Consider the following 24,814-nt stretch of genomic DNA (forward strand, 5'->3'; position numbering starts at 1 on the left):
CCAGTGCAAATGTATTTGTCAGTCAAAGATACTTATTTTCACAAAAAGTTGTACATTTCTTAATATCCTGTACTGCACGCGACAGCCTTATCCTTATTAAAATAAATACATAAATTTAAAAAATCATATATATATGGTGCATTTTATTCTTATGATATACTATAAGTGTGGGAATGTATAGCTTTATAATAATCCATCAATTTAAGGCATTAAATCATGATGATTCATGCTTTAGTAGTCATAGTAGTAGTAATTGTTTTTGTCAGCTCTTTTTCACTTTACCTCAACACTTCTTGCAGAATAGTCATTTCTAACTCAAACGTTGATTGCTGCTTGAAATGACATTTGCATAGACACATTGTGTTTCTCTCACATGAAAGAGAGATGAAATGTTTATTGACCAACACTCAATAGCTCATTATTCCAACTAGGAGCTGGACCCCTCCTAAAACAATTCATACTGTACAGTACATTCATTTCCAAAAGGTTTTGCCTCATTTTTACACTCAGTCAATATTCTGCTGTTTTTTTAGCTGCTTTGTTGATGTCTGTGGTACAGGGACAGATCTGAGAACAGGTTTATATTGTTCCTCAGGTTACCCTACATAAGGATGATCTCACCCCTGTCACGGTCAGGAGCATTTTCAACGCAGATCTGATGTTATATTCTTCTATAAAGCAGAACTTAATGGAACCAGAAAGAGCTCGGAAGACCAACTTTTTGGCATCGTTAAGGCATAATTATCCCCAACCACCTTACCTTCATTCATTGACAAATAAACTGTTAAAGCACTTTACTGAAGTGTATGTATATGAGTCAGCATGACCGTTAACACACATCTTGACAACGTGTTTGGGTGAGAATTCGACAAACTGCCTTTAAAAGGCCATAACTGCCATTTTGATTTTCACAAGGTTCCTTTGCAGAGTAAGCCAGTGGCAGTCAGTCAGTGGTATGAGACATTGCATCCCAGGTACAATCAATAACAAGATCTGGCCCTTTGTCAGACCAAAAAAAGGCCTAACTTGCAAATAGGAGGGACAACACTGAGAGCTTTAAGGTGCAACTTAAGTGGGCCATTATAAAACACATCAATATGATGCAAAAGAAGAAAACGTGGAGTAGAGGTAAGAAACTGATCGATGAGAGAAAAGGGGGAAAGTCCTGCAGTGTTCTGTAACTAAAAGTACCGTTCTCACTGAGAACTATAGTGAACACAGAGACTTGAGGATATTTTTTGACAGAAAAAACTGAACTTCCCTGGTTGAAAGTTTGTATGCTGCTCATTCATTCATTTCATTGTTGAGTTACAGAATTGATGTGTGACTGTGTATGCTTGCTTGTGAGTAAAGCGAATTGTTATTCGTGAAATAATTGTTATTTGGAAACAATGTAAGACATTTAAAACTAAGTTAACTTGGCATCTGTTTCTGCACCTGCTGCTGTTATTCAGTGATATAAATCATCAGATTTTTTAAGTCATTCATGAAAACAGTCATCATACGCTGTGGGAACAATTATCTCACCATTAAATCCCAATTTGAAGTTGGCAGAGTCCATGTCATTAAGATGTGCCACTTCCTCCTCTGATTTTGATTTTGTTTTAATGATGGGAAACAGAGAGAGGAGTGCTGTGGGTATATTTTTTGTTTTAAAAAAAATAATGTAGCTGTGTTTTAATCACACGTCCTTGAGTCCATATGCGCTTAGTACTCTCAACACATCCTCTGTGTATGCGAAAATCTGATAGTGAACAAGTAACTCTTCTATTTCTACTGGATATTTCACTCAATCTCTCTTGTTTCCTTGGCAACACAGGGTGGGCCTGGGCTGCTGGATGCAGTGGTGCGAGCTGTAATACCTCTCCAACCGAACAGAGCTTCCTATTAGACAGAGGAAGAGTTAACTGTTAGTATGGCTGTATTTTGTGTTTGATATGGATATATGAATGGGGAATTAACAGTAGCTCACCTGCACAGTCCCCAGAGTGAGCGTCCAACCTCCAGGTGAGTCTCCCCCATGGGCCTTCACTGCTGCAGAGGTGAGGGTGCTAGCATTTGGGGCTTGGGCTGGACTCTGAGGTGCAACTGTTTCTGAGGCTGCTGCTAAAACTGGTGGGGTTTGAGTGGATGAGGTGGGAGCAGTGTGTGTATTTTGGGCTGGTGATGTGCCTGTTTCTTCCTCAATGGGTGTATCTTGTGAGCCACCCAGAACAGACGAGGAGTTTGAGAGCTGAGGAACTGACCCAGAGACACAACTGGGCGCTGGGCTGCATTCCCCTGATGCACTGGGAGGAGTGTGAGTATGTTTCTTCCTGCGGAGGGTGTCGATCCAGCTAGAGCTGTGTCTGGAGGCAAAAGTAGCCAGAGCCAGCGACGAGAGCCTCATGTTCTTCCCTGAGGTGATCAGCTCCCCAAATCCCTCTTGGTGGGCAAAAGCATAGCCTGATCTCCGAGAACTGCCGCGAGCGCCGAGACGGCCTTCTGACACGCTCCCTGCGCCACGCCAGGCACCTCCCATGCTGCGACCTACTGGCTTCCGCTTCTTCTGCCGCACCAGCTGAGTGTAGCGCACCTGGAAAAGGAACAAAGGAGAGGAAGAGGGACATCATCACTGGATTCAATGACATGCTGTTTTTGTTAGATCATCACAGTAGACTAGAAAAGGGCTTCAGACTGAAGTGAACAGGTTTTAATACTAGATTCTGTTATAAAAAAAAGAGAGAAGAAACGCTGACAATGGAAAAAACATATTCATTAATGGTTTACCCACCAAAATGTTTGATAAAAGTTCAAACAATGAGGCTTTTAGAACGATATGGACCCCAAAAAACAACCATGCAACTCAAAGTTTTCTAGTTATCTAGTACAAACACTTCAAATCCTTGTAATTAAGCTTACATTTTTGAAAACATTGAGGCTAATGGGTTTGTAAAATACCTTATTTTTCCACTAACGACATTTGGTGTGCCTTCCAATTTTGTTGTCTGTGCAGTTTTTAGCTATTTTACATTCTGCACATATAGAAGTGCTCTCTAGTAGTCTCTAGATCAAACTGTTTTTGCCACTTTTTTACCTAATACCTCTATCTCAAACTCAAAATTCTTTGTTATTTAAAATAAAAACTTACAGAAACCAGAAATAATGACTGTAGAGAAACTACAAACAAATCAAAAGAGGAACTTCACAGCTCACTGACAGCAGCTTCGGTTGGATGCTTAGCAAGCTTGAGAGACACAGTGACAGAGAAGGCCACACTCTAAACTTATGCATGTACAAAAATCAACTTGTATCATTAGGGTACACTGGTTGAGTCAATATTTGCAAGGGTTCATGAGGCCAGTGACGGTAACCACACGCTCATCATCACAAACACACTCTGATGACCTGTTTGGACGCGTGTAGTTAATCATTGGCTAATGCCAGGTTTAAACTGACCTGTTGGGAAAGCAAGACACAAACAGTTGTTGCAATGAAGAAGATGGACAAATCAGTGTGTTTGTGTTTTCTCACCGTGTCTGAGAGCTGAGGTTTCAGGTCCAACTTGAGGAAGCGGAATGCCAAAACTGGAACTATGCATATTGCTGTTGCCAGTGCAATAGTTAACCACACGACTGGCTGCAATAATGTGCTCTGGGCACTGCCTGTACCCACAAACGTGAAGAAATACACACACACACAAACCCACATATGAGTACATATATTTTAACCATGTAAAGCATCTCACACAACTTTATTAGACAACTTAACATGTGAATGATCTCGCTAGTGGAGTGAATAAAATTGCTTTCATTTATAGTTATTTGGTGTAATCTAAAGTTTATTGTTGAACATGTAGGTTACTATTATATGTGTATATCATATTTGATCATACAGGTTTATTGTAAGTAAATATTTGAAAAAACTAACCTCTAATGGTTACTGTGATACGTTTCAATATGGATTTCAGCCCCACTACAGTACTGAAACGGCTCTCATTAAGGTCCTACATGGTATTTGTTTAGAAACTGATTCAGGCAAGATTTGAGTTCTTATGAGTTTCAAGTGTTTTGCTTCTAGCAAATCCATGCTTCCATTAGGCCAAATAATACTAAAATAATACAAAACAATAATATCTACTATAATAATTATACAGACGACCCCCACATTTAAATGTTTCTGTTACCAAGTGACTAAAATCCCATAGATTCTCTCTGCACGGGCATTGAACACATCAGTGATTGGATGTGCCTAAACTACCTTCAGCTAAATGCAGACCAAACCGAGATAACTGTCTTTGACACTTGATATTAGGTTAGCTAATCTTGACTCTGAAAACAAACTCAAGTTAAAAGCATAGCAATAATCAGATTCATGTCCAGGCAGGACAACAAACCCATGTTTTCATTTCCAGCAGTTTAGACCACTGCAGTGTCAGTTCATTCAGACAGTTGCTGCTGAAGTCCTAACAAAGGACCAAGAAAGCCAAGAAAGCTGAACATGTCCCCTCCAGTTATGGTTTCTGCACTGGTTCCCAGTGTGACAGAGAGTAAGATTACTGATAAGTTACTGCCTCTTGTCTTTACTGTAAATATTTGAATTGCTTAGAACCAAAATACATCTCTGAGTGTTTTTAATCATATCAACCCTTTTGACCTCTCATGACAGGGGGAGGGCAGCTAACTTTTCCCAGAGAGCAAACTAAACATAACATGTAGAAGCAGCATTAAGTTACTGTGCACACCAGAACCCAAAGTAGTTATTCATCTGTACATATACTGTATTTATGTCTCTGCTCTTAACATTTAATTTCCTTTAAAATGTTTCTATTATTTTAATCAGTATTTTGATGTTTTTATGCTGTTTCTTTATTAATATTATGTACTGTCTTTGTGAATGAAATGTGCTACACACATACACTTGCCTTGCCTTTTGATATTTGTCAAATATCCTCTTTATTCTTTAATAACCACATTTAAGGGATCATTACATTTAAAATTATGTCATGCATTTGTATAAAAATAGATTAAATGTTGGCTCATGCATCTTTATCTTTTTATTATTCTCAGCAATATCTATATTGACCTTTACCACAAAAATCGAGTATTGGTTATGTAGGTGTAGTAGGTGTGTGTGAGTAACAAACAAATAAAGAAACACTGGGAACCGACCTACAAAGTGGAACTGATTGGGGAAGATCCCAAAGAGAGTGTGACTGTGCAGAGCGAACATGATGGTAAAGTAGGAGCCCACAGAGCCCCACACAAACACGTGGTTGATAAGTGTCCAGAAGCCTGTGTCAAGAGCGATCTACACAGTCATACACACAGACACATGCAAAAAAACAGCAGAGCAGCACAGTTAATATACTATGATATTTAAATATAAAATAGCCAGCCATGAAAGTTTACACAACACTTCCATAACTCACCTGTACACTGACCACAATAACCAGGGCTGTTGCTGTGGTGACAGCGAAGGTCTGGTAGTCAGCGAGGGGCTCTCCAGTGCTCTGAGTGGCATCTAACAGGACAGCATAGGGAACAAAAAACAGCACCACTGATGTGTAGATGCCCTGGGCGATACATATGAAGAACTCTCTCTTGTTGAAGAGGAGGTTTAGCTGCCCAGGTTCATACAGCTTAGGATACTCCAGACTTCTCTGCTCAGGGACATCCTACAATAAGAGATGAAGGGAGAGGCTGTATTAATAAAACAAGACTAAGTCTACAGCCATGCTAGTGGCTGTATGAGGCTGTACTGATGACAACACTGATATTGAGCAGGTGAGGTATACCATATTCATCATCTTAAGTTTCCATTTTGCTCATTATAAAATTAGCAATACAAAGTAATGGAACAGATTGAAATGTCACTAGTTTTGCAGGTATGTGGTCAATACACAAATACCAGAGAAAATACAACTAAATAAGACTTCCTAACTACATTGAAAGTTAGGTTATTACAATTCGTTATGAGGGGAAACATGAATGTATACAAAATGTCATGGTAGTCCATCTAAAATCTATTGAGACAAAGTTACTTAATATTCTGGCTATCTGTACCAAATGTCATGGAAAGACATTTCACTAAAAGTGAAATATGTCAAACTTGTGGGAGTGCTAGAGGAAAAGTCAGGGGATCATCAAAGTCAGATGGCATCATCCTCTGGGGAAATTGAATGTCTGAACCAAATTCCATAGCAAATCCATCCAATAACTGATAAAATATTTCAGTCTTGACTAAAGTGATGGACTGACTGAGAGAACATCCAAAATATGGCTTCCTCTTTCTTTAATCTACTGTTGTCATGGAAGACATCATAGTAAAAACAAAAACAAAGGATGAGAGAATACACCTATAGTATATTCATGTGATTCTTCTATCTCCTGGAAAGAATACAATGACAGTGTACCAGCAGGCTCTGTAGTAATGATTTGTACAGACCTGGTCAAATATCCCCATGGCCAGCACAGGGAGGGAAGTGTAGACAATGTTGTAGAGTGTGATGAAGTACTGATCATACACCGTCTACAAGAGAAAGGACATGGACAAGCAAACACACATAATTGATCATCAGAATTGTGATTTCCAAACACTGATTCTTGACCTTGATATAATGTGTACACATGACCCCTAATCTCTAACCTGGGCAGAGAATCCACAGAAGAAGCCGAACCAGAAGTGCACCATGGTGAAAGCAAAGTTCTTGTAGAAGAAGTAGCAGAGGAAACGGCACATGCGTAAGTAGGACCAGCGGCCATGCACCAGCAAAAGGCGCTGCAGGAAGCGGAACTGGGAGAAGGAGTAGTCACTGGACAGCACCGCCTGGATCCCCTCCTGACCTGAAATACCAACTCCAATATGTGCACCTGAAAGAGTGGAGAGGAGAGAAGTAAATAAAGCTGACTGTAATTGGAAAAACTAGACTTAATATAAAATATGTCTTTACAAGGAAGAAATTATAATTACTGACAAGTACTGTAGATTAATTAACACTTAATTATGTCCTTATATCTGCTTACTACTACACTACTACTATGTGTTATAAACCATTTATTAGACGTATGTATGCTGCACTACTGATCTACAAAGCATAACAACCTAACAGTGTAACAAAAGCTTCACATTTAACAAACGCCCGAAGAAAAAGAAAACAAATGTTGACATTTTGAGGAGTATCCAATCACAGGATGTGAACCAATCCTACCCATCACTGCTGCATTTACTGTATTTCAGCTTTGTACTTGCATAAATTCATGAGGAACCGTGCACGTATGTAAACATGATTACATTCACAGACATACACGCAACACTTACAAAACACACAACCACACTTAGAGAAACAGAACTTTGGGTTATTGGGTTATCACCTTGATGTCTTCTCATTTTGTTTTCCCTTAGCATTTGAATCTCCATATTTAGCATTTACAAACAATAAATAAACATTTAATAAATAGTTTATAACACACTATACAGCTACAAGGACATGTTTGTGTGTTTACTGATCAAAAAGAACTTGACATTGTCCTTATAGTTGCTTAAAACAGTATTATAGAGCATTATAAACAATCTAATGTACTACATATAAATGTTGAATATACACATTTCCCAAATATCAGCAAATTGTATTAGATATCTGTGTAACATTTTCTCTCTCTCCATCGTTGCTTCCAGTCATCCCGATTCTCCATACATCTGGCCAGTTCATGGAGAGTGTTTAACTCTCACTTAGAGTTAAACATGAATTATGGTGGATTTTAACAAAATTTGACTTTACAGCGTGAGTTAAGAGTGACGGGCCCATCTGCACATAAGTAGGGTTTAAAGGTTTTAACACACGCCACACTGAGGACACCAAGAAACCAGTTCCCAACTCGATGAGGACATCACACACACACACTGCAACATACATTTCCACATAGCCTGTGTCATTACTCTTAACACTATATAGATAAACAACATCTACTACAACACTTCTGCTGAGAATTTCCATTGCCTAAAGGTAGATAAACCCAACTTCTCTCATTTTTCCCCCCTCTCTGCCTCGTCTAGTTACACTTCCTCCTCTCCTCGCCTCCATCCTCCTCATATCAATTCTTTCTCCCTGGACAACTTACTCTTGATCATGCTAACGTCGTTAGCGCCATCTCCTATGGCTAGTGTGACAGCCTTCTTGTGTTTCTTGATGAGCTCTACCACCTGAGCTTTTTGCAGCGGGGTGACTCTACAGCAGATCACTGCTTTGCATGCGCATGCCGTTGACACAAACTCCGTCTCCATGTCTGCTTCCAGTGCGTGGGCCTTTTGGAGAAGAGGAGAGAGAGGGAGTTAAAGGGTGAGAGTGACAGCTTTGGAGGAAAGGCAGTTTATGAAGATCAATGTTTGTTAATGCAAATAACACTGGAAATATAATATTTCCTGGCAGTTAGCTCTGTATGCGTATTTTTGTGTACAGTTTGTGAGTGTGGAGGCGTGCTATTCATACCAGACTGTGACCGTTGATTACGAGGGCAAACTCTCCAGAGATGTTTTCCATGAGGTTGGGGGGAGGTGGTGGTAGAGAAGGAGGAGGAGGAGGAGTAGGAGGAGGAGGAGGAGGAGGAGGAGGAGGAGGAGGAGGAGGAGGAGGGGGAGGGGGGGAACAGCTGCAGTGCCTTCCTCCTCCTCCTCCTCCTGTACCATCTCCACCTTGTCTTTCTCTGAACCCGTTACCCATGAAACAGGCCTCACCCCATCCCTCCATCCTATCCTCCTTCACTCCATCTCTGCTTCGTGACAGGTCAATCATCCTTTCCCTTGCCCTCCTAGAGAGGAGGAAAAACAAACTCAGCTTCAGCAGGCGTGTCTGTGCCACAAAGACAGAATCCAAACACAACACATATAAAGGAGAAAATACAAGAGACGAAAGAGGAATTGCCAAGAAGGAAAACAGACACAGCTGAGCAAACAGGTCAAAGAACTGGTAAAAATAGAAAGGTGGCAAATGGAAAAAGAGCATGCTAATGCTAAAAGTTCAAAAGTGTCTAAATCATTGCAACTCTCTGTTCATTTGTGCCACAATATGGCGTCATGGTTTCGCTATTTCATTTGGCATATTTTAATATTTTTGGGCTATGTTTGGCACTTTAAGTTACATTTTGTTTTTAGTGTATTGTCTTTTGTATTCATGATGTTTTGTGTTTTTACTTCAATCATATTAAGATTGTATAATAATGCTGTGTTGTATGTTGTCAGGTCCATCCTATTGCAACATGAGGTCATCAAGGGAATTTCCTGACTTTTGTTGTACTGGAAATAAAGTTAACAAAGCTAAACTCATCTCACCACACTTTTTTGCATTTCGCACTTGTTGTGGGAACAGTAGTATGCGATCGAGGTCACGTAATATCCATGCATAGGAGAAGTATACCAGACAATGTGAAGTAACAAGAGTATCAACAAATGTATACAATATTCAGCTGCCATGAGCCATAAAGTCCATTATGCTGTCCAAAATATGTTTTTTACTAAAGGAGAAACAAAGATTATTCTATTTTCCCTTTTTCATTTCACTTTGCGTTTCAGAATTGTAAAGTGTGAATAAAAGACACAATCATGCATAAGGACGATGTCACTATTTCTGCAAAATCCTTTAAAAATGTGTTCACTTTTGAAAAGAAAAATACGATTTAAGTACTCAACAATAAATGGATTGACTTTATGAAATTGAGACTTTCTGCAGTGAGGCCAAATTTTAAAAGTACTTTGATGGTTTTAATGTGTTATGTGCTAAGCACTGGATACTGTTGAGTGATTCTCATATATTACACACAGTCTTCCCCCACCTACTCACTCCAATCATGCATAAACGTTTAAGTTTATATCTGGCCAACACCTGCCTTTTGTCATTTTAGATCACAGTGTACCTCCTACAGTGGAGACAGAAGACACAGGCAGGCAGAGATGGACATGCAGCCGTCCATCCAGACAGACTGACCTGAGTTCCTGCCGTACACTCTGGACAGTGTGTCCACTGATGATGAACACCTCAGTCATATCATCTGTCAGCATCTTACAGGAGTAACCTATATTGACAGCTGTCTCTGTGTGAGAGAGATGAAGTAAGATAGTAAGTTACTGGAGTGTGAGTTCATTCCTACGTATCAACTCAACATACTGGAGTTGAATGATAAAGAAGGCTGGTGCCAGTAACAAAAACTCAGATGTATCAAAAGCATATTTAAATATCATAGCTTGTCTTATAAAGTGACTGACAACACAAGTGCAAAACAAATTGCAATGCTAAGTCCCCATATAGGCAAGCAACACATTAAAAAGCATTGTTATGAGGTTTGGGCTTCATTCACTGTTCACCATCTTAGACTGAATGCTTTTTGCGCTGGTTTACATGCTCTTGCATGTGCCCCCACAATTACATAATTGCAGCTAGAGAGATGAACTGGCCTGGTTAATGATAAGGATGATGATGATGGCTTCATGTTAGTGTGGTCAAGGGAACACTATCTTGATTTGGGTGGCTTCCCAATATGCTTGCTGCAGATTTGATCACAGAGGAGACTACAGTGTTGGAGAGCAATGGCAGTGCAACACTATGTACACATGAATATTTTAATGGTATTGCGCTGCAAAAATTAATTGATTAGTTGGTTGAAAATTAATCACCAACTATTAAGAAAAAATAAAATTCATTTCTGGTTCCAGTTTCTTAGATGTGAATATTTTCTGTTTTCTAAAGTCCTCAATGACAGTAAACTGAATACCTGTGCACTGTTGGGTGGGACAAAACAAGAAATTTGAGGTTGCATCTTGGGCTCTGGGAAATGACGATCAACATTTTTTTTTACCATTTTCACTGATATGCCCACCCCAATTATCGATTAATCGATTAGTCAATTAGTCGATTAAAATGAGAAAAAACAAACAAAATAATCTACAGATCAATCAATAATAATAATTGTTAGGTGCAGCCCTAAGTCAGTGTGCACATAGACACAGTAGTAGTGACTATAGTGAACCCTTTAGTGTGCTTCCACCATCTCTACAAGAGGACATTCTCAGTAAACATCTCACCACAAAGATATGGCTCTTTGATTGTTTGGTATTTTGCAAAATACGGTGCCTCTTGAACAACACGCTCAGTCCTGTAAATGGGTATGAAGGGTGTGTCTCACCCTGTTTGTCTCCAGTGAGAACCCAGATCTTGATGTTAGACAGGGAGAGGATAGCAATGGTCTCGGGGACGCCTTCCTGTAGCTTGTCCTCTATAGCTGTGGCACCTAGCAGCTACATGTAGACACACAGATACAATTACAGAAACAACATACAGAAAAAGAAAGGAATTTCCCTTCACTGATCAGGGTCTGGGCAAAAAGCTAAGTTCCCTTTTTATGTACCATTTTTAAACAGTTTGGGGAAGACACTGTGCATGCATTGCAGGAGAATTAAATCTTTCACACAAAAAAAACAAAGTCAGACTGGAGCCGGTAGACCACACACTAGACGCAAACCACATACACACACACAAGCACGCACACACTCACACTTGCATCCATACTCTCCGACAAAGTCACTAACCATCATGTCTTGTTCTATCTGCTCATAAGCAGCTGCCAGATGGTCCTCTCTGCAGTCAGTGGCCTTGTCAGCGCAGCGGTGGCTCTCTGACCAAGTCTCCCACTCATCCTCTGTCAGGTCCCTGTAGGCCAGAGCCAGGGTCCGCAGTCCATCTGCTCCATACTCCTGGAACCAGAAATATTCATAAATAAATAGATAAACACAAATATTCTGGCATGCACATGCAGGGTACTCATTAGGAAAAAAATGAGTCTAGGTTCATTCATCAGTTCTGGTAAATGCAGACCCAAAGATGCTAAAGCTGCTTTGGAGAGTGGAGCCAATAGATGGCACTACAGCTCCATCCCTGTCCTGACCCATGTGTGAGTTGACTGGTGGTGTGTTTACTCACATTGAGGTGGTCTGAGGTGATATTCATCAGTTCCTGGTTGCAAGGGTGGAGTCTCTCCAACAACACGGTGTCAGCTCCTTTACAGTACAGCCGGATCCTGCCCTCTGGGTTACGCACTGAAAATGAATGATAGAGTGTAATGAGCATAAGATACTCCGAAGAATTAATACAACTCATCCATCACCTTCCAACAATGTCGTTCCTACAGTGTGTTACAAAGGCTGCCTGAATATCCTTTGGTACCGATGCATGAATGTGGTCTTACTGCTCTGTTGCTAGACTGAACTTGTTGCTAAGGCAAAAGTGATTTATGACCTGTGATTTCTGGGCAGTTTTCCAGCAGTTTACAAGTAGAAAAATCACAGGAACACACAGTGAACTCACGCTAAGAGAAATATATGTAAACATGACTAATAGCCCATCTCCTGTCAGCTTGTAAGACTGCAGGTTATGATTGAAATACCAATCTGTGATTTAAACAAAAAAGGTGCAGTCTACTGCAATGGCCCACTGGTGTTTTACATCCACAGTAAATATGTTTTCTGTTTGCAGTCTCTCAAACTCTGAATGAAGACCCCACAAAGACAGCCCACTATTTGATTTGTAAATGTGTGCAGTGTGTGCAGTGATGGTGGTTCAGTAGCATACACACAAACACATACTTATCAAAAACTACCTAGAGTTGTTAAAAGTACCAAATCATTTAAAGCTAATTTTCAGCTGAGTTTTATGTCCACATGCACCAGCTGTTTTCAACTGCATGGAGCTGCTGATCACTATAATTACAGTAAAAATGAAAAAACAAGGAGAAAATGCAAATGAGTTGCTGATTTTGTAAGATTTCAAATTCAGTTTTTTTATGCTGCAAACAGTATTTTAAAAATGTAAAAGTTTACCTGCATTGCTGTAATAATTTCAATCAAATTTTTGCACATACTATCTAAAACTACAATTAAAATGACAACACTCATTAAAGCAACTCATTTTGTTCTTATTGCTATTGACAACAGGGTTCTGATATTGATGTTGTCAAGTTTTACTATTTCTCTGTTTTCTGTTCAAATTTGGGGGAAAAAAACTAAAATATTAGCTAAAAAAACAGAAACTGATACATTTCCAGATTTTCTTTTGTTTTCAAATTGAGGAGCGTTTAGCACCTATAACAGACATCCTCTTCCGTATGTTGTTGAAATCCAGTATAGCGAGCAGAGTGTAGGTGACTGTTCGTCCCATCTCTGTGGTGGTGATTGTCCCAGGCGTTCGGTAGCGAAACACAAAGCCAAAGTTTCGAGCTGCTGTCACTAGAGCACCCTCATCTGGAGACTGGGCCTTGTAAACCAGCTCTCCTGCACAGACAGAAAAAAATTAATTAATAAATAATGGCTAATAAAAAATTGACAGATGGTGTGTTAGTGTTAGAATGTTCGCTGCCTTTCAGTCTCCCAGATTTCCCTCCTGTTTCTCACCCTCACTCTTCTCCTCACTCATGACAGTGTGGCAGAGGGAGAGCAGGCGGAAAAACTCGTGAGTGTGCAAGTCTCCCACTTTCACTGATTCCAGGAGGGTGTCGTCATAGAAACAGAAGTCTGGGTCTGCCAGGGGGTTGAAGGGGGTAAAGTCCAGTCTCTGGAAGATAAATGGAGAGTTGGGCACTGATAATATGTCATAAAGCAGTAGTAGATATATGTGTAGATGTATGAATGTGTCCTTTAGTGTTTAGATGATTTTGGCTACTTACCTTTTGAGGTCCCAATGGGTCTGTCGCTTCACCTAACAATAACAGAAACACCAGATGTTCAAGTCATTGTTGTGTGCTTTTTGTATTATGTATTCGTGCACATGCTGATTTATAACAAGTGTGTGTGTAGATTTACCATAAGTTTGTCCATTGATAGAGCACTTATTGAAGCTCATGATGTTCTGAGTGAGAGTTCCAGTTTTGTCACTGAAGATGTATTCAACCTAAGAGAAACGATTAAAATTGGGTAAAATGGGTTGAGGGTGGAGGTTTGCTTCTACTGAGTATAGCTAAATATGGCTAGATAGCCTATTCTTACAACCAATCAAGCTATTTTTTAATCTAGAGGCACCAATTTGTACAACATGAAACATCTGATTCCTTCTTTTTTTTTTTTTTTTACTGCAAAATGTATTAAAGTCTGTGTAAAGCAATAGTCAATATGTGTTCTGAGGTTTTTGAGAAAGTATATAAAATAAGGTTTAAAAATCATGGAAAAAGAGCAGTAGCCTATTCCAAGCTCTGAATGGCTGGGGGCATGTCTACTGAAGACGCTGAAACTTGCCCCCTTGAATTTGACAACACTAATAATTAAGTGTAGATGTTTCTATCTATCCAGGAATTTACACCTCCAATAAAGATATTGCATGCTGCCACCAGCCAACAAACCAAGTCCAAAACCCAGCTACCGGAAAGGCACTTTAGTTATACATAGTGCAGGGTGGGGGGTCATGCCAGTCATGGTCTAACTCTACAATTCAGTATTACATAGCTCAGAGTCTTTTCAAACATTTTCAGCAACAATTTTCTCTCATGTATGTCTCTGATTTACCTTTACACAGACTTTAAAAATGTAGTCAAATACATCTTTGAAATCATTTAATTGTTCATTTTACAGACAGTAACAGACTATTGAAATGATCATATGTCTAAAAAAAAGCATCAGAATGCAACACAGGCTAAAACTAAATGCTTGTACAGTAGGGTGGATGGGTGAGACAGTCCATAAGCAAGCATGAAATGTCACATTCTGTGTTTGCTGTGCTGTAAGTGTGGATGCCCACCTGGCCCAGCTCCTCGTTCAGAGTGGTGGTCCTGGCCTCAGCTGCTGTGTTACACTGTGAGCAGAACATCTGCTGGTCCCAGTTGATGAAGTAGCTGTGACCCAGCCTGATCACCTCAACGCTGAGACGCAAAAAGGTGAGAGGAGTTACAAAACCAGTAGTTAAAAGTCACCTAACTTAGTGCCAGTTTCAAGCCGAGTGTCTTTAATACGCCATCACGACATTAGAGGCAACAGACAATATTCTCATCAGTTGGTACTGTACAGTACAGATTAACTGAGTATAAAAGTAGATGTCTAAATACAGGCAAGAATGGTAGTGGCTCTAATACGTAAAAGTTGGTGTAAACAACTGTCTACGGAATACCAGTATATCCTCAGTATTAATACCACTATGTCTCTTTGTCATCATTGGCGTCTCCTCACCTGACATATAGCGAGATAGGCACCACGGTGTTGAGAATGATGACGTAGGACCAGAAGGAGAGGAAAGCTGAGAACAGAAAGTTGTCTACAGGAGGGTCCCAGGGCAGGTAGCTCTGAAACAGGGAGCCCACCTCTCGCTCCCACACTGCATTACCCACAGCTAGGATCACACCCATACACACCAAGAAGCCAAAGATCTGATGAGTTCAGATGAGATCACAGATGAGTAAACATTACGGTACATGTAAGCAAGAGTAGGGACTTATAAAGTACAATCAGATATCTTAGATTTGTATTTCTGGTTATTTGAACCCAAATGACGATTGAGTACATTATCACAGAAGATATGAAACTAGATTCAAGCTACTGAGATAACATCCTGAAATAGTTATGAGCCATGAAAGTGAGGGGTTTGGGGTGTCCTACCCAGAGGACCAGGGTGTTCATCAGACGATCGATGCTCGTACGTTTAAACTTGGTGCGACCGCTGTTTTGCATTAGCTTGGTATCTGGGCCTGGGACAGAAAACAGGTAAAGTTGGACCTGCTATATGTGTCACACATACATACATTAATTGCACAAATACACACACAGATACACCTACCGGCAAAGATGACCAGGCCGTAGCAGGCCTCAGTGTTGCGAAGGACACATCCTCGTAGCAGCATGTTCTGGTTGGTCAGGTTGTATTTTTTGTCTCTCCAGTACAGAGTCCCGCAGAAACGATCCAGCTTGTTGTTGGGGGGCTCACACACTACCTCACCTTCACACACAGTAGGGTACGGGCAAGCAAAATGTGCACAAACACACACAAATCTAAATTAGATGCCATATCATAGATTGTCCACCAAATTCAATTACTGTAGTAGATATATTTCATAGCAGTATGATATAGTGTTGGTTTAATCATCCCTGTGACATCATGTTGTTGTCACACATCCAAGATGAAACACACACCTTGGGTAAGTTGATATGTGGCAAAGTGTGGGTTCTTTTGCTGCAGTAATGCATTTTCCTGAGCAGGTGTAGAGTGTGTGTGTGTGTGTGTGTGTGTGTGTGTGTGTGTGTGTGTGTGTGTGTGTGTGTGTGTGTGTGTGTGTGTGTGTGTGTGTGTGTGTGTGTGTGTGTGTGTGTGTGTGTGTGTGTGTGTGTGTGTGGACGTGCTGACACGAAACTCTTTTGTTGTCTGTGCTTGTGGGCGGATGATGAAAAGCTGTAGATCAGTGCTGAAAGGAGAGGGCAGAGTCTGTATGCGGATTTTGTTTGTTCATATGCAAGGGTGTGAAGGCGGACAGTGTTTGTGTTTAACAGTCTGGCGCAGACTGAGAACTGTTGACCTTTATATTTCTGAGGAAGGAAGACGAACAGGGTGAGAAACTAAACTGAGAGATTAGCTGATTCAATTCTCACCATCAAACGAAGCCAAGTTGTTTGGGTCTCCAAGTTCAGATGTCACTGAAACAGACTGACGAACCTTCATGTTGGTCTCTCTGCAAGATAATACAACACACAGCAATTTAGATGTCCTGTAGTTTCCTGTTGTGAGGTACTGCATTTCGACAATAGGGTGTAGTGTGTTTTCTGACCCGTCCAGCTCGGCTGTCTCGATGTAACAGAGGCCGTGAGGTTCACTGCTGGACAACAACAGCAGGTCAGCCTGGAAATAGATACAAAAGCTGAGGTTAGCAACCACTGCACAGCACTCACAGCAAGGGTACAGAATTAGTAACACACACTGATGATAGTTTACATTAGTGATGAAAATGGTTAGCCTCTGCATAAGTTAGCAACTATCTGCAGTTGTTATTGTCTTCTAATGATACACTTATACTGAAATCCACTTAACATTATAGCATTATACTATTTAGAGACTAATACATTATTGATTTTGGTCTTCTTGTTGACTGGAGAACAACATAGAATATTTATAGTCTTATCTTTTAAACTATGCAATTAATAAGTTGCGATAAAGACAGCTTATTATGATGAGAGAGAGAGGAGGTCTATTGATCCCTCAGTGTGTGTGTGTGTGTGTGTGTGTGTGTGTGTGTGTGTGTGTGTGTGTGTGTGTGTGTGTGTGTGTGTGTGTGCGTGTGTTTTGATGTAGCAAATTAGTGTTGGACACACTTACTGCCACAAACTGGTTGTTTTCCAGTTTAATGATATCACCCACTCGAACGTTCATCCACTTTTCATTTTGAAGCCTAATGTAGAGAAACAAAGAGAAAAAGAGTAGAAAGATAACGTTTTTGATCAAATGACGAGAAATTGTTTAGATTTAAGACACCTCAACAGTGGTAGCAAACCTACAAGCCACGGATGAGAACCTGAGACTGACGGTTGTTCACTTGGTTGTCGCTCTTGTGACGAAACTGCAGGAGACAAAGATTATTGTGAGCTTTTCAGAAGGAGCTGAAGGAGGCTCACTATATTTAACAAAAGCTGCTTGTTTGTCCACTACATTTAAAGTAATCAGGAGTCTTTGTACTGTTTATCACTGTAATGTCACCCTGCCACATGCAAGATTGTGTGATGCGTTAAAAAAAAGGGCTCACATAGTCGTCTGTGGCGTCCTTTACTGCAGTGATGCTCAGGACCAGAGCTAAAGGCACGATGGTAGTGAACCAGGAGAGAGAGGAGATCTGAGGTATCAACTAGACAGAAACAGAGAGAGGGTTGATCTCCAGATGACTCTGAATGGGGAAACAAATGCAGTATATTGTACAGCCACATCTGACCCTGCCACATAGCAGACCTAGTGGATCCCTAGGAATCTAGTTCACCTCAGGGAAAAAGTGTATGTCCCAAAATGTTAAACTATTAAACTAAACTAAACTATGTATTTTTTATATTTATATATATTTTTTGATAAGTTTTTCAATGTATAAACAGGTCAACAGGTACCAAATAGATACGCTAAGGTGTAATTTTTAAAAAAGGAAGCAAATAATAATAATAATGATAATAATAAATACAAATTTAAAAAAAATACAGGTATTACAGACACACACACACAAAAAAGCCTGCTCAAATACAATACTTACAAGTCAACTCAATAGACATACTGTATGATCAGCACCAGTCATTATGCAGATATCAAAAACAAAAGGCTACATTGACAGACAGGGATATGAGCAATACATACAACTGTTAGGTCATTCTGGACAGATACAGTAAGAAAGGTTGCCACATCTTCTCAAAGGTTGCAGTGCTGAGAGAGACATTGTGTCGAACCCTTTCCATGCGCAATAAACTGGTGACTTCTGAAAGCCAGTCCTTAAAAGAAGGCGCCTTGTCACTCTCCCAGTGGGTTAAAATATTCCTTTTTGTAATGACCATACCGTATTGTATTGTTTTTTGATGCAAATTGACTAAAATGCGCGAGGATCTGGAGGAATTTTGCAGTTATATACCTCAGAAAAACAGTTGAAAATATCTGACCAGAACTGGTTTAATTTGGGGCAGAACCAAAAGAGATGACCCAGGCTTCCTTCAGCTGATTTGCATTTGGAGCAGATTGTGGAAACGGAGGGGTAGAAAGAATGTAGTTTAGTACAGGAGTAATGCAACCTGTGGATAACTTTAAATTGAATGAGTTGGTGTCTCGAATTAATTGAGCATCTGTGAATATCACCAAGATAAGTTTCCCAGTCCTCGTCACTTATTGTCAAAGCTAAATCTTTTTCCCAAGCTTCTTTTAAGTGTTATGAGGAGATTGGACTAAGTGAAGTGAAAAGATCATCTAAACTATGTCTTAACAATTTTGTCACTGAATACCGTCCTTCAAACTTGAGAAAGAAAGCCTTGTTATTAGCTTGACTACTGTGTCATTTTGTGTTTCCCCACTAGGCTTTGAAAAGAGTTTAATAAGCTCTAAAAGCTTAAAAACTAAAACAATTTTCCCAGTTTTAGTATTCAACACTTTTAACTGAAGTTGAAACATAAAAATCAACTAACTAAACTTTTTCTCCCAACTTCGCCACTGACTGAGACAGGTGATTGTTTGTTGTATCCCATATTAGCAGTGCCACTGGTGCTTTGAGCCCCCTCAACTGATGGAAGCTGTGAAGTTACAGTACGCTCACTAAATTTGTCTCATCACACGCTCAGATATTTGATTTATTTTTCAAATGTATTTGGTATTCAACTTTCCCAGTTTAATACCTCCTACTCGGTTTATTATAAGGAATTAAAGCCACTCAATTTGTCTCAAGCTAACTATCAATAACTGAAGCATCTTTGTCCCTTAAAATTGTAAACTTACTCACCCAACACACACATAATAATTAACTTCTTACCAGGCACCCTATTTTTGTGTACAAGCCTCAAAATAATGTACCTAGAATAAGAAGACTACTGTTCTTCAATCCTATTGATTACAATTGTAACTCTGCTCTTATTTAAAAGGTACATCTTTAAATGTTGCAGCCAAAAAGTCAGGATGAGTATAAGCAATCCTGAAAATAATGCCACCAAGGCTTAAGTGCCCCACAGGTTGGACAGTGTCGATTAAGACAATGCTTAGACCCTTTCTTTCTCTCTCCCTGCGCAATGCTTACATCCATCTTTTCCCTTTCCTCACCTGCAATATGAGCAGGAAAAGGAAGTAGGTGTTGGCCACTTCCTGGAACTGCTCAAACAGGTTGACGGGCAGAAAGGTGATGATGTTGTACTTGGATGTCATGATGCAGTTGCTCTGGATGAGGAGGAGGCGGAAAATAGAAAATCAATATAAATCTTGACTTTATTTCAAACAAATTGTTTCAAACATTAAATTATTTTCATATTTTTAATGACAGCTCTACATTATTGAACATATACAGGAGAAAACGGAAGACTTACAGCATACTGAAACTTTTCGTTGTACTCTCTGTCATTGGCTCTGACCCTTCTCTCCTCCTCTGCAAAAACACAAAATGAGTCATGAAGGATGATATCAAAACATAAAACACAGAGAAAACCTGTGTGTGTCTAAATGCATTAAAGGACATATTGGTAAATCCTAAAAAACGTCATTCAGTGTTATCCTGTGGAGTCCTGGGCGGAGAGTGAAGGAGACAGACACCAGAAGGGTTTACTACATTTGTGAATTTATAAATCAATAAAGCTGGAGATTGACTGAATAGTATCAGAGGAGACTGAGCAGCAGTCATTTTTTCTCCCTCACAAATATTGGCACTAACAAGCAGACCAATTACCTCTGATCTGTAATTAGCTGCAGGCTCTGTTTCTTAATGACCGGATGTGCAATCTGGGCCAGATACATAACACTTAACCACGGATGAGTGGTTAAGTGTTAGAGACGAGATGTTTTTATGTCTGTTTTAGTTACTGGGCCTAATTACAAATGGTAACAGATAAACACCAAGCACATTTTCAAACAGAATTGAATTTATAGAAAATAAGACTATTTCATCTTCTTGTGCTTTAGCTCTTGTACCACTTCCCCCCTCACCTGACCATGTTGTTTATCCTCTTACAGTTTTTAGGTTTCTGTTTATGCTGATGCAAAGTAGTTTGGGAGTTCCCCTCCTCCTCTACCAGGCCACCCTCCTCTAATATTGATGAGAAAGCTTTTTAAATGAAATGACTGGCCTGTTTTGCACATCGCTGTACACGGCCCACATACAAACACACACACACACACACACACATACACACACACACACACACACACACACACACACACACACACACACACACACACACACACACACACACACACACACACACAAACATATAAAAATTCAGGACCAAAGTTTCTGTTATGCACAGAGGTACTGTAGCTCTAAAACCACAAAGTCCTCTACATACTTTAGACTGGTTGCGAGGCACCACAGGAAGGGACATCATAGAGCAGAAGCCATTGCCCCATCATTACATGCACACACATAAACAAAGACAATGTGGTTTCCTGTGTTTCTGCTGCACTGAGAAGTCCTGTCTTACTTTGTACAGCTCATAACTTTCATTTCTTTGTCTCTGCTGTGAACCCTCTTTTTTTTCATGTTATAAGACACATTTGGTGCGGCAGATGAGCTTTGGTCGGCTACAGACCAGCTGGGCTGTTGTCAAAGTGGATTTAGTCTAGTTAGAAATTACAAATCATTCCCCATCACTGCATTTGTTTTACATTGTAGAGTTCAAACATACTCAGGGCAAACACCAGGAACTTAAAATAGATACCAGATAAATCATGTTATTTTATCGCATTGATACAAAAATATATAAGCCTACTGTAATATGCCCTCCTAAACACAATGACAACATATCTCACAGTTGTCTATACATAATCATATTGCCCAACTAACACTAATCATTTTAAATTATCTCAAACAATAAAAATAGGCCCCATTGGTTTCTAAAATTAGGTTGAAGCTGCTAAATTTTGACTGTATTTGCACCTCTAAACTAATATTAATCTGACAATATCTCAGTTTTCTGATCCTGTAGGTGCAGATAGTCTAAAACTGTTCTGTTAAAACTCTTTTATGATTTACTTATTCTATTCCCCTCTCCCTCCCTTTTCCTCTTCACTTTGGCCCTCTTCCAATCCACCTGAAGGTCATTATGTTGCTTTCTGGGGTAAGTGTTCACCAGAGAGCTTTGTCTAACAGGCAGTGCCAAGGCTGCATTAGCCCACCACGAAGAGGACAAGATGCTTGTGCCAGGTAAACACAGAGACACAGGCCTCCTGACCAACTCAACCTGAATGCATGGGCATCTTTAGCAGACTGCCCATTAAGTGTTTAATGTCTCTGACAGCTTCAAGGGCATTAGAAGCCCTGACGTAGACGAGATGCAGCACAACAAGTCTGTTTCAATCTATAAAGCTCCATTACTGGGAAACTTTGAATTGCATGCTTTCTCTGATGTGAGCATAAGGTTTCCATAAACAACTGGGACATGGAGGAGCACATAAAATATTGATTCAAACTAAAATACTTCACATCTACACAGAATGACTAACTGCAGTCTAAAAGCACTCCTTTTCTTTCATCCCTGTCTCTTTAACACTCTTCCCCCCATGGCCGGACATGTGAGGGCATGTGCCGCAGCTCTGAATCTCCTTATGTCTTCATGTGGGACACACACTCTGACAACACAGACAACACAGGATGACGCCATAACAGTAATGACCAGAGAGCACACTCAATCTGCACTATGGGAAATGCTATTGTCCTTGCCATGACTAAAGCTAAGTCAGGATAAGACTCTTTGGAGAAGTGATCATCCTCACTGTGGCTAATTTAATTAGATGACATGTAATCGTCTGCAGTCACGCGCACACACAGACAGACAAAAGCACACACAAACACACAGAGTGATCTAATTTGTTGGAAAGCAATGCGAGTGACACAGTGATGGGCTGGAGGTCGAATGAAGGTAGCACATCCAGTGTGATTTGTGATAGTTAAGCTAAGGAATAAGGATACAGACGAGGCAGCGCATTGACAGCAGAGGCTGGCGCCTGGAAGATTGATCAGTGTCTGTCTCAGGCCGCAGAGGCAATGACATCAACGTATTTACACATGCAGAAAATTCAGATAAACTCAGTTTTGTTTACACAGATTAATAGTCGGGAAACAGCTAAAACTGAGCAATGACTTTGAGACACATTAGACTCCTACTGAAGACAGGTAAAAGCAAAGTTGACGCTGAGCCAAAACACTGGCTGGCAGTGAAAAAGTGTAGTGAATTATGAGGAATGACCATTAGGCTGTTGCAATTTACCAATTATTAGATTGTTTGGTAATTGATATCAGATAATGGCTTTGAACAGACAGGATAGCTGAATGAGTATATGACCAGTAGACACAAAATGGAACATTACAAAAAACAAATGATGTTATGCAGACATGGGACATGGTGAGGTGTGCACACTAAAACACACTAAAGTATGAAATGGAGTGAGTGTGATGAAGGGGCAGGAATGAAACTTGGACACAGTTGAGATTAGGATGAATGTTTATTTGATGCAATGTGTACAGTCAACCACCTCCTGATGATGCTGAAAAATATCCACAGCAAAGACTCTGCAACAATGAAAAGCTCTTTGGCAAATGATCCGTCCAACCACACAGCCTTAACTGTCACACAAACGCATACCTGTCTTTCTCTTTTTCGATTTGGCTCCATTGAGTCCTTTCTGTTTTTTTCTTTTCATGGAAAGAACGACTGGAAACCATTTTTCCGGGATGTCTTTCGGCACGGTCATCTTGACTTATCTGTAAATGTCACCGTCTGAATTTTCTTTTTTAGATGTGCGTTGTTTCAAATGACCGCCACATCTCTGCAAGGACGGGGCTGAAGCTCCGGTCCCAACTCCAGTCAAGTTGCATTAACCGCGCTCCGTCCCATCCCTGCATCTCTCTCTCTCTCTCTCTCTCTCTCTCTCTCTCTCTCTCTCTCTCTCTCTCTCTCTCTCTCTCTCTCACACACACACCTCCCAAAAAACACACGTACTCGCTCCATCTATGCTTTCTTCTGTTTTCTCTCCCTCTCCTGCAGCAGCAACAGTGAGGTCATTTTTTAGGACAGTCAGCAAATTCACGGTTTATCAGTCGCTTATTTGGCACATTCTCTGGCTGCTTAAGATTTATAGCCCATTTATTACAGCTAAACATTAGAAATTAGTTGGCACAGTTATACGCTTCTTTAAGGTTGTTACGTTGTGTGTAAAAGTGTTTTATAAGCGGTTGCTGCCAAATGGATCAGTCGTAGCACCATGTGCAAAGTCTGCATCACTCACAACATAAACACTGCCTGCTTTAAGCATTACGTAACCACATAGGCTATCGGCGTCACCATGGCAACCGCCTCTGCAGGGATTCCACAGCAGAGCGAGTCGCTGGATATGGAAACTGGCCGCCATGTTGGCTCTAAACAGTATGTAGTGATTGGATCTCGGCTGTGGTGTTTTGAGCCAAAGTGGCTCGTGCTACAGTCCAGTTTCCTGTGCATTTTAAAGGAGAAGGTAGACTACGCTGCAGTGTGCGCGCAGGGCCATGCAGGTGTCTTAGCACGTGCTGCACGACAAGCCTCGTGCCAACACATTAAAGATTGCTGAAAAGGCGCTTCACTTATGCACGTGAAGCATATTTACAACATGCTGATGAAATCCTATCGCCTAAATTGAGTGAAGATACTGCAGGTGAAGTACATGCAGGAAATTGCTTCTCCGTCACTCCTGGAACACGTAATGGTTAAAACATTCATCATATTGTGTATTTCTCAAAAATAAATAATTCTGCAATGAATGCTTGCATATATCTATATAAGATCTACATGCATCTAAATAACAGTACAGCCAAGTTCAAATAAACTGGCACTCCTGCATTTAGCCCATTTAAACAGAACAGATGTGAGGGGAGGGGTGTGTGAGATTGGATGACATGCATTATCATCAGTAGGATTTCTTGCCCTTGCATCCTCAGGGGCAAAAAACAAAACGAAAAACAACTTAAAAATCAATACTCTCTGCTGCTGCATGATGTGTATCAGGCCAACACACTCAGTGTATACAGCATGTCTTGATCAGGATGAAAGCGTACTAAAAAAAAACAAAAAAATTTACAATTGAACTTTATGTTTATTGACATGGCAAAATGGAGTTTATGGGACCTCTTAATGTTCTGCA

The 24,814-nt window shown here is 40.3% G+C and overlaps 2 protein-coding genes across 2 annotated transcripts in view; one reads left to right on the forward strand and one right to left on the reverse strand.

The window, feature by feature from the left end:
* slc50a1 (solute carrier family 50 member 1) overlaps positions 1–24,814 on the forward strand; it is a 390,175-nt gene that overhangs the window by 27,015 nt on the left and 338,346 nt on the right. The window lies entirely within an intron of this gene.
* Positions 375–24,049, reverse strand: atp8b2 (ATPase phospholipid transporting 8B2). Its single transcript, XM_062423105.1, has 30 exons — positions 23,983–24,049; positions 20,017–20,075; positions 19,757–19,870; positions 17,730–17,828; positions 17,485–17,546; positions 17,306–17,378; positions 16,761–16,831; positions 16,585–16,664; positions 15,779–15,937; positions 15,601–15,689; positions 15,175–15,371; positions 14,750–14,870; positions 13,822–13,909; positions 13,686–13,717; positions 13,414–13,573; positions 13,105–13,290; positions 11,948–12,063; positions 11,557–11,721; positions 11,154–11,265; positions 9,959–10,064; positions 8,662–8,786; positions 8,468–8,547; positions 8,100–8,283; positions 6,628–6,851; positions 6,427–6,510; positions 5,411–5,656; positions 5,151–5,289; positions 3,514–3,644; positions 1,973–2,575; positions 375–1,884 (listed from the first exon to the last, which is right to left on the reverse strand). Exons 1-30 carry the CDS (start codon positions 24,047–24,049, stop codon positions 1,786–1,788), a joined length of 4,071 nt encoding a protein of 1,356 aa, XP_062279089.1. The 3' UTR covers positions 375–1,785.

This window comes from Scomber scombrus, chromosome 7, assembly GCF_963691925.1.
Source record: "Scomber scombrus chromosome 7, fScoSco1.1, whole genome shotgun sequence".
In the NCBI taxonomy this organism is placed as follows: Eukaryota; Metazoa; Chordata; class Actinopteri; order Scombriformes; family Scombridae; genus Scomber; species Scomber scombrus.